At 39.3% G+C, this 10873-nt stretch overlaps 1 protein-coding gene across 4 annotated transcripts in view; it reads left to right on the forward strand.

The window, feature by feature from the left end:
* Positions 1-10873, forward strand: part of DNAJC2 (DnaJ heat shock protein family (Hsp40) member C2) — a 34101-nt gene that overhangs the window by 20249 nt on the left and 2979 nt on the right. For all 4 annotated transcript variants that reach the window (XM_030931828.1, XM_030931827.1, XM_010377630.2 and 1 more), the window contains 8 exons: positions 314-405; positions 482-603; positions 1525-1674; positions 6030-6118; positions 6198-6267; positions 8852-9036; positions 9762-9862; positions 9979-10086. In XM_030931828.1, the coding sequence (XP_030787688.1) occupies positions 314-405; positions 482-603; positions 1525-1674; positions 6030-6118; positions 6198-6267; positions 8852-9036; positions 9762-9862; positions 9979-10086 (917 nt within the window). The remainder of the gene's footprint in view (positions 1-313; positions 406-481; positions 604-1524; positions 1675-6029; positions 6119-6197; positions 6268-8851; positions 9037-9761; positions 9863-9978; positions 10087-10873) is intronic.

Genomic DNA, 10873 nt, shown 5'->3' on the forward strand with positions numbered 1-10873 from the left:
AAAGTACAAAAATTAGCCAGGCGTGGTGACAGGTACCTGTAATTCCAACTACTCCGGAGGCTAAGGCAGGAGACTCAGTTGAACCCGGGAGGCGGGGGTTGCAGTGAGCCGAAAACATGCCATTGCACTCCAGCATGGGGGACAAGAGCAAAAGTGCGTCTCAAAAAAGAAAAAGTCATTGTTTAATGTTAATAATGACGCAGCATTTTAACCTTCTAGGATGTTATTTGCATATTAATATTTTATAAAATATTACATTTTCCAGTCACAGTATCTATAAGCAGTAGTTTGTTTCCAATATTTTGTTTTATAGTCGTGATGAGAGGAGATGGATTGAAAAGCAGAACAGAGCAACAAGAGCACAAAGAAAAAAAGAAGAAATGAACAGAATAAGAACATTAGTTGGTAAGTATAATTGATTTTTTTTTAAGTCCCCTAAATGTTAGAAATTCAAAATGAGATCAACTTTTTCTTTTGGTAGACAATGCATATAGCTGTGATCCAAGGATAAAAAAGTTCAAGGAAGAAGAAAAAGCCAAGAAAGAAGCAGAAAAGAAAGCAAAAGCAGAAGCTAAACGGAAGGAGCAAGAAGCTAAAGAAAAAGTAAGACAACATTTAATGAAGGTGGACTTTAAATGTTTATGAAATCTTTAGATTATAAATCATGCTGCTATAAAGACACATGCACACTTACGTTTATTGCGGCACTATTCACAATAGCAAAGACTTGGAACCAACCCAAATGTCCATCAATGACAGACTGGATTAAGAAAATGTGGCACATATACACCGTGAAATACTATGCAGCCATAAAAAAGGATGAGTTCATGTCCTTTGTAGGGACATGGATGCAGCTGGAAACCATCATTCTCAGCAAACTATCGCAAGAACAGAAAACCAAACACCGCATGTTCTCACCCATAGGTGGGAATTGAACAATGAGAACACTTGGACACAGGAAGGGGAACATCACACACCAGGGCCTGTTGGGTGGGTGGAGGGGGAAAGGATAGCATTAGGAGATATACCTAATGTAAATGACGAGTTAATGGGTGCAGCCACCAACATGGCACATGTATACATATGTAACAAACCTGCATGTTGTGCACATGTACCCTAGAACTTAAAGTATAATAAAAAATTTTAAAAATATATCTTTATTCTTCACATCTATTTTTTTAAAAAACTGTAATTTGAAAGCAGAGAATTGGGTGCTACTGTGAATTAATCATGACAAGTTGGTATAATTGAGAGAGATCTTCCTTACCAGCAAGTTTTTATTGAGCAAAAAAATGGTGTCATAAGTTCCTTTAATATTATGTTTATTTCTAACGTCAATTTTACATTTTCTAATAAATGTCTATAGATCTTTACCAGGTGCCTTTCCCAGTTCATCCTTCAGTTTTCAATAAGTTTATGTTGCCTTTTTTCCTAATATAATTTATTAGAAGTTTAAATTTTAAAACATATAAGGCATTTAGGAATTTTACTTTATTAAAATGATTTTACTCCCTTTTTTTAAAGCAAAGGCAAGCTGAATTAGAAGCTGCTCGGTTAGCTAAGGAGAAAGAAGAGGAAGAAGTTAGACAGCAAGCATTGTTGGCAAAGAAGGAAAAAGATCTCCAGAAAAAAGCCATTAAAAAGGAAAGGCAAAAACTTCGAAACTCATGCAAGGTATGTCAGACTGAACGAACACTAGGCACAAGTAAATCAAGTTGCTGATTAAGCAAAAAATAGTTGTCTTTTTCTTTTTTTTTTTTTTAGACGGAGTCTTACTCTGTTGCCCAGACTGGAGTGCAGTGGCGTGATCTTGGCTCACTGCAACCTCCCCTTCCGAGGTTCCAGCAATTCTCCCACCTCGGCTTCCAAGTAGCTGGGATCACAGGCGCATGCCACCACGCCCCGCTAATTTTTTGTATTTTTAGTAGAGACAAGAGTTTCGCCATGTTAGCCAAGCTGGTCTCGTACTGCTGACCTCAAGTGATCTCCCCACCTCAGCCTCCCGAAGTGCTGGGACTACAGGCATGAGCCACTGCGCCTGACCAAAATATTTCTTGAAAAAAAAAAAAAATTATTGTTTATTTATTTATTTATTTGAGATGGCGTCTCGCACTGTCACCTGGCTGGAGTGCAATGGCACGATTTCGGCTCACTGCAACCTCCGCCTCCTGGGTTCAAGCAACTCTCCTGCCTCAGCCCCCTGAGTAGATGGGATTACAGGCGCCTGCCACCATGCCCAGCTAATTTTTTGTATTTTTAGTTGAGATGGGGTTTCACTGTGTTGGCCAGGCTGGTCTTGAACTCCTAACCTCGTGATCCACCCATCTCAGCCTCCCAAAGTGTTGGCATTACAGGCTAGAGCCACCTGCACCCAGCCAAAAGAACAATTTTTAATTAAGCTGTTGCTGTTGTTGTTGTTGTTGTTGTTGTTGTTGTTGTTGAGGCAGGGTCTCACTCAGTCACCCAGGCTGGAGTGCAGTGGTGCCATCTCGGCTCACTGCAACCTCCACCTCCCCAGTTCAAGCCATTCTCATGCCTTGGCCACCCAAGTAGCTGGGATTACAGGTGCACAGCACTACTCCTAGCTAATTTTTGTATTTTTAGTAGAGAGGGGTTTCGTCACGTTGGCCAGGCTGGTCTCGAACTTTTGGCCTCAAGTGATCCACCCACCTTGGACTCCCAAAATGCTAGAATTATAGGCATGAGCCACTGCACTTATCCAAGCATAAATGTATTTCTTTACTATACAATTATAACTAAACGAGTCTGGTCGTGGTGGCTCATGACTCTGTCTCAAAATATATATATATATATATATTCTGAAACTGTGTCTATATTCATATCTTCAGTTATCTCAGCCATGTCTTTTTTTTTTTTTTTTTTTTTGGAGCTGGAGTCTCGCTCTGTCACCCAGGCTGGAGTGCAGTAGCGTGAGCTCGGGTCACTGCAAGCTCCGCCTCCCGGGTTCAAGCGATTCTTCTGCTTCAGCCTCCTGAGTAGCTGAGACTACAGGCACCTGCCACCATGCCTGGCCAATTTGTATTTTTAGTCAAGACAGGGTTTCACCGTATTGGCCAGGCTGGTGTAAAACTCCTGACCCCATGATCCACCCACCTTGACCTCCCAAAGTGCTGGGATTATAGGCATGATCCACCACACCCAGCCTCAGCAATGTCTTTTTGTAGTTGGTGTATTCAAATTAGGACCCAAATAAGGTCAATACAATACAAATACTTCAGTTGTTGTGTCTCCTGGTTGTTCTTAAGACCCTCTAGTTCTGTAACACCGCTGTATCACCACTTCTCTCCACCTCACACCATTGCCACTGATTTGTTGGAGAAACCAGATCATTTTTCTGAGAAGGTGCCACAATTTGGTTTTAGTTTGTTGCTTCCTATTGGTGTAAAATTAATTTTTATCTTAGAAAGGTTTTTTAGTAGTTTTAACTTGTTTTTAAAGTTATAAAAGCTTTCAATTTTATCTAAAACGGTATCATTTGAGTGAGTACTGGCAGTTTTCATTCAAATACAGTTTCCACTAGAAAATATTTACCAAAAACCCCCAAAAGTTTTGAAGTATAATTTTGACCAAGAGCTAATTCTTACATTTTAAGCTAGTAAAGTCACAGGACAGTACTGTTCCTTACTAAACAACATTGAATGAATAAACTGGTGGAATTCCAAGCTGTAATAGAGATTGCCACACAAAGAATATTGTGTACTATACCATTGTCCATTGTAGTTGAATCTAGCAAGTATGTAAATGCGTAATATGTATAGAAAAATTATCTTTTATGTGACTATCTAGAAGGCTGTAGACATGTATGGTCTAATATATGCTATCCTAAATCTTCAGATAATAATACAATTGAAATTAACCTGCCCCATCAGCTGACATTGAAAGAGGCTTAATAAAAATACAAGCACTTGTTGTTTCTTTAGGCATTTTAATAAGGAAAAAGAAAATCCAAATTTGAAAACATATATATTTTTCTCAGATTCCACTGTATAGAAGATTGTTTTCAGAAGGATGCAGTGTATCAAAGTGGTAAAGAACATGGGCTCAGGGCAAGCCACCTGGGTTTGAGGCTATTCTCTGCTTACCTCTTACTAGCTGTGGGACCCTCAGGAGATTACCTCAACACTTTTGTGCCTCACTTTCCTCACCTCTACTATAGTTGAAATGATACCTAGTCACAGAGTTGTGAAGATTAAATGAGATAATTCACATGTAGTGCTTGGCACATTCAGCATATAATGAGAACTCAGTAAGAACCTTAAAAAGGCCAATTAGGAAATAAAGCTTGAATAGTTCTTAGAGATTATGTATAAATAAGAGTAAAAGTTGTGACATTTGGTAACTTTGTTTTCTTGCTCCTTTCTCACGTAATTTATTCATTCAGAGTAAATGCTTATCAGATTATCGTAAATCCATATCTGATGAGCGTTCACTATGTACCAAGCAGTTGTAATTGATGTGAATGTAATGATTGCACAGTTCTTTCAAGGAGTCTACTGATTAGTGATGAAAAGTAAACAAGCTATTGCAACACTTCAAGGTAGGTATTAGGATGAGAAAGTACCAAAAAGGTAGTCAAGGAAGGCATTCTGCATCTAGTAGGATTTAGCCAGGTGAAGCAGTATGTACACAGGATTAAGGATAAGACAGAGTATTGAGAATGCAGAGATCCAGAGAAATGAGATTTAATGAACCAGGGGCACCTGAGGAGGTAAGGAGGAACCCGGTCTTAAAGGGCTTTATACGTCTTGCTAAAGAGCTTAATCCGATCCTGAGTTGGTTTTGGTCAGGGTGCTGAGAAGACTAGAGGCAGAGAGACCAATTTAGGAGTCTTTTGCCACAATCCAGGTGAGAGAGTATTGTGGCCTGAACTCAGAGATGGTAGGGATGGAAAAAGGTAGATGAAATGGAGAGAGATTCAGGAAGCAGATTAGGCTATTGCCTGTTGGGATTGATTGTATGTTGGAGGTAACAGGAGGAGTGAGATCTTTATATGCCTTGGTTTATTGCATGGAATACTGGATGGATGATGCTAGTAGCATTCAGGGAAGTAGAAAACAAAGGAGGAGGAAAAGACTTGGCAAAAATGATTTCAGTTTAGGGTGTGTCGAGCTTGTTGGGACACTCAAATGGAGATAACTTGGCACATGATTGAGTGTGTAAGTTCAAGAACAGGATTATTACAGACTCTTCCACATCTTGATAGCACTAGAAACTCTGCAGATATACAAGATCACCCTGGGAGAGGGTATAGAATGAGGAGAGTGGAGGCTGGGACTCTGGCAAAACACCAGTACATAAGGTACTGATAGAGGAAAAGAAGCCTGAGAAGGAGTGACCAGGCAGGTAGGAAGAAAATCAGTAGTGCTTTTGGAAGCCTAGGGAAGAGTGAATGGTAATAGAAGCACTGGAACCTTAGTGAGAGGCAGATTGCATGGATTGAGGAAGCAAGGAGAAGTGAGGAATGGGGAGACATAAGTCTCAACAGCAGCTTAAAGCATGGCAAGTACTTGCCAGTTACTTCTTGTGCATCATGCTGTTCCATTCCGAGCATAGTCTTTAGTTAATTGAAATTTTTGCTAATACCTCTTGTTCCTTAGCATACTATATCATCTTTTTAATTTCACATTTAAAATTTCCCGTAGATTTTACAGTTCAGCACACATTGCTATAGGCCGCCAAACAAAGGGATTTTGAGTCATCATACAGAATTTCTTGATCCTTAAGTGATTCTAAGGAATCATTCTTTTTATAACATCCCTAGGCATTCTTTTTTCTGTTTTGCTTCTCCTTAGTATGTACCTCCAACTTGGTATATAATGCCTTTTATTGGTAGGTGATCAGGGAGAGAGCCCTGGGAGGTACCGTGGAAGTACAGCTGGGGATGGGCAGAAGGCCATTATGTATGTTCACATCAGGAACTCCTGAGAGCTCATGCTTTGTAATTATGTTGATGGATGTATTTTTGAGTGTCAGTAGATATAAGATAATTTTTGTATTTGTGCTTTTAGACCTGGAATCATTTTTCTGATAATGAGGCAGAGCGGGTTAAAATGATGGAAGAAGTGGAAAAACTTTGTGATCGGCTTGAACTGGCAAGGTATACCTATGGAACTGCTATTGAAGTCTTCACTTGAGCTTAGGATAAAGTTTCATTTCTTTTTTTTTTTTTTCTTTAGCTTACAGTGCTTGAATGAAACACTCACATCTTGCACAAAAGAAGTAGGAAAGGCTGCTTTGGAAAAACAGGTAATAGAACACATCACTCCTACCTATATGTAGCATTTAATTCTGCTTTTACCTGTTTCTTTACCTAATATATAAGTCACCAAGTACAAACAGTATCTGATTTCTCTGTTTGTTTTTTTGTTGTTGTTTGTTGTTGTTTTGTGTGTTTCTTTTTTGCTTTGAGATGGAGTCTCGCTATGTCGCCCAGGCTGGAGTGCAGTGGCACAATCTCAGCTCACTACAACCTCTGCTTCCTGGGTTCAAGTGATTCTCCTGCCTCAGCCTCCTGAGTAGCTGGGATTACAGGCACACAACACCACACCCGGCTAATTTTTGTATTTTTAGTAGAGACGGGGTTTCACCATGTTGGTCAGGCTGGTCTTGAATTCTTGACATCATGATCCGCCTGTGTTAGCCTCTCAAAGTGTTGGGATTACAGGTGTGAGCCACCACGCCCAGCCTGTTTTTTGTTTTTGAGATGGGGGTCTCTCTCTGTCATCCAGGTTGGAGTGCAGCTGGGGTTACAGGTGTGTGCCACCATGCCCGGCTGATTTTTGTATTTTTACTAAAGACAGGGTTTCGCTGTGTTGGCCAGGCTGGTCTCGACCTCCTGACCTCAGGTGATTCATCCGCATCGGCCTCCCAAAGGATTATAGGCATGAGCCACCACGCCCAGCCTGTGTTTTGTTTATGTAGTAAGTGCTGTTGTTGATTTAAGTTGGATTTAATGTGTATAGTTTTTACCATGCTTAGTGTTTGAATTGTGGTATCTATCACAATCATAGCTTTTGCAAAATCATCATTAGAAGAAAATAATTGTTTTGATTATTCCTTGAGTATTTTCATAGGGTAATAACATTTAGAACCAAAAGAGATCTTTGTTCTGTCTAGTCTATACCTTTTATTTTACATATAAGAAAACAGGCCCAGAAATTCAATTCAGTTCAACAAGTATTAGTACCTACTATATATAACACTACACCTAGGTTCTTTTGGAGAAATGCCTAATGCTATTGCACCACAAAGGACTTAGGCTGAGAAGAACCTTAAGGACCAAAAGATGGAGAGCCCATAGTAAATGCTGTGTAGGATAGGAAGGGCCACAAGTTTTAGTGGCCAGGGAAGGCTCGGTGTAGAGTTTGAACCAGCCTGAAAGGAAGGATGGAGTTAAAATGAAGTTCAGAAGAATACCACAAACTATAAAATAGAAATAGAAGTATAAAGTATGGTTCAACCTGGGCAACATGAACAAAATCTCTACCAAAAATACAAAAATTAACTGGCATGGTGTCATGTCCCAGCTTCTCAGGAGGCTCAGGTTAGAGGATTACCCGAACCTGGGAGGCCACAGCTCCAGTGAGCTATGATCACATTGGTGCACTCCAGCATGGGCAACAGAGCGAGACTTTGTCCCAAAAGACAGACCAAAAAAAAAAAAAAAAAAAAAAGGTAGAACATTATGGGGAAAAGGAGTGGAAAACAAAATCAGTTAGGAAAAGTAGAACCAATTATCAGGTTTTTAATACCTTGTTGACTAGTTTCCATTACTGCAAATCTTTGATTAACAGAAGGTTCAACATTGTACTACTAATCTGACGTTTGTGGATAAGGTGCATCAGATAGATGTGACTAGTTGTAAGAATCTTACTGTAAGAACCTGCACTATGAGCTGGGCATGGTAGCTCATGCCTGTAATCCTAGCACTTTGGGAGGCCAAGGCAGGCAGATCCCCTGAGGTCAGGAGTTCAAGCATAGCCTGGCCAACATAGGGAAACCCCATCTCTACTAAAAATAGAAAAATTAGTTGGGCATGGTGGCAGGCACCTGTAATCTCAGCTACTTGGGAGGCTGAGGCAGGAGAATCACTTGAACCTGGGAGGCGGAAGTTGCAGTGAGCCGGTATCACGCCACTGCACTCCAGCCTGGGCGATAGAGTAAGACTCCATCTAAAAAAAAAAAAAAAAAAAGAACCTACACTATGAATGCAATGATGGGAATCAAAAAACTTTTCAAAGTTAGCATTATTGGGACTTTACTGATTCTAAGGAATTGAAGGGGAGAAATGAGCCAAAGATGACTCTAAGATAGCAGCTGACAGAACAAGGCAAATAAAAGTTTTCTTTTTTTACTTCTGCATGTTTGAAGGTAGACTAGAAGGAACAATGTAAATGGTACAACTTCAAAATAAAACAGGCCATTTTGCTATGCCTTTACCTTTTGTAGAGAATAAATGAGATTGTCTGCAGAAAGGGTGAATATGAGTTTAGAGAGAGGTTTGAAATGGCCTTGTGGATGAATAACTCAGTGAACCACAGACTTGTCAATTAGTGTCCAAGGCTAATGGAAGACACGTGACGTGAGTACTGGGAAGATCAGGCAGGCTGTGGGCAGTTCTTGGTCCCTCAGGCAGACCTATGCAGACTGGAAGCCAGAGCAGGAAAAGCGAGAATGAAAAGCTGGTGCTTGTTTTTGGGTTGGCCTCGGAGAGGAGTATGGAGTCAGAGTGAGAATGACATTGAGAGTTGAGGATCAGAAAGCCCTAGCCAGGAAGAGAGTGTAGAATAGCAATATACTTTTAAGTCCCTGACTTATGATATTTGTGCAGATAGAAGAAATAAATGAGCAAATCAGAAAAGAGAAAGAAGCAGCTGAGGCTCGTATGCGACAAGCATCTAAGAACACAGAAAAATCAACTGGTGGAGGTGGAAATGGAAGTAAAAATTGGTCAGAAGATGATCTACAATTACTAATTAAAGCTGTGAATCTGTTCCCTGCTGGAACAAATTCAAGGTACTGGTTTTAATGAAACTTTTCTTCAACTCACACTGGAGCCTGGAAATAATGTAGACAGACTCCAAATAGCAGCACTTGTTGTCACAGAAACTTGCAGAGATAAATTCTGTGCCACAGCAGAAAAGTGTGAAAAGGTACATTTTGAAGCTGTCAGTCTTACCCATTACACCAGTACACATGCACATACACGTATGACAAAATGCTTCAGTTAGGAAATTGAAGATCATGAGACAAATCTTGACTTATGTTGGCCTACTCTGTCATGGCTTGTGCTGGGGATTAGGTTTTCTGTAGTTTTTCTTTTACAGTCTTGCTGTTTCTTCCCACCTCAAGCTGGAGCTTGAGTTTAACTCCAAGAAAGCCCTAGGGACCCAGCATCCCTAATTCTACAGATGAAACTGAGGCTGTTTTCAGAATGATTGATCTTCTGAAGAAATATGTTAAACTGGCAGTATACACAAATAAGTGGTTTTATTTATGTTGATTTGTACACAGACTATGTAAGATGTATAGACTTAAAACCAAGATTATATAGTTGATTTCAGCATATGAAAAGCAGAAACCCTAATCCAGGCAACAGGAATTTATAATGGCAGCATCATTAGACTACCAATTTGAGCTCATTCTATACTATAACTTTTCTGCAGTAAAAATCTAATGGTATTGTTTTGTTTTTCCTTAATACTATTAAATTATATTATTGGTATAATATATCCTATCAGATGGGAAGTTATTGCTAATTACATGAACATACATTCTTCCTCTGGAGTCAAAAGAACTGCCAAAGATGTTATTGGCAAAGCAAAGAGTCTCCAAAAACTTGGTGAGTTTTGAGAAGTCCATTTGTTACTTTAAACACCTGATTTTAAAATAACTTATGCAATTTAATGAAAGATTAAATGAGATGATGTTAAGTATTAAAAGTTTTTCATTTCTCAGACCCTCATCAAAAAGATGACATAAATAAAAAGGCATTTGATAAGTTTAAAAAAGAACATGGAGTGGTACCTCAAGCAGACAGCGCAGCACCTTCAGAACGATTTGAAGGTAAATTTTGCTTTTCTAAAAGTAGAAAATGCTAGCCATGTATCTGTGCTGCTTGGATATACAAGACTTAGGGTCTGTGTTCAGAATGATAGGGAAATAAAATGTTTGGCAGACTGGAAGCTGTAAGCAAACATTTCCAGGGCAAAGATTTACTTCACCTCACCATTAAAAATGGAGAACTGCAGTTCTTCCATTTCAGATGCCATTAGAGAAGGGGGCTGTTTGTTTTGCTTACCAGGTTTTACAAATCAGTGTTAGAGGATATTATTGGGACAAAAGAATAGTATTTTCTCGGGATAATTACTCGATTTTGAGAAATGTACTGTAATTATGTAAGAAAATGTCCTTATGTTTAAGGAAAAACACACAGAAAGTGTTTAGGAATAAAGAGGCATCATGTCTGTAACTTATGGTTCAGAGCAAAGTATGTCTGTACATATAGAGAAACATGAAGATGTTCACATTTGGGGAATATAGGCAGAGTATACAATTCTTTCTACTCCTCTAAAATTATTTCAAAATATAGTTAAAAATTGTTAGGTTCAAAACCAGCCTGGGAAACATAGTAAGCCTCTCAAAAAAAAAAAAAACCTGTTAGGGTTTGATATTATCTTGGGTGTTCTAATTTGATTACCCTAGACCAGTGCTTTTCATATTACAAATCATGACCCATCACTGGGTCATGAAGTCAATTTAGTGTGTCTTAAATAGAAAATTAGTGAGCGTGACACCCATTATATAGGTGGGTATACTGTAATGAAACTCTTGTTCATGTGTGTCTTCGTGT

The sequence above is a fragment of the Rhinopithecus roxellana genome, chromosome 6 (genome assembly GCF_007565055.1).
Source record: "Rhinopithecus roxellana isolate Shanxi Qingling chromosome 6, ASM756505v1, whole genome shotgun sequence".
NCBI lineage: Eukaryota > Metazoa > Chordata > Mammalia > Primates > Cercopithecidae > Rhinopithecus > Rhinopithecus roxellana.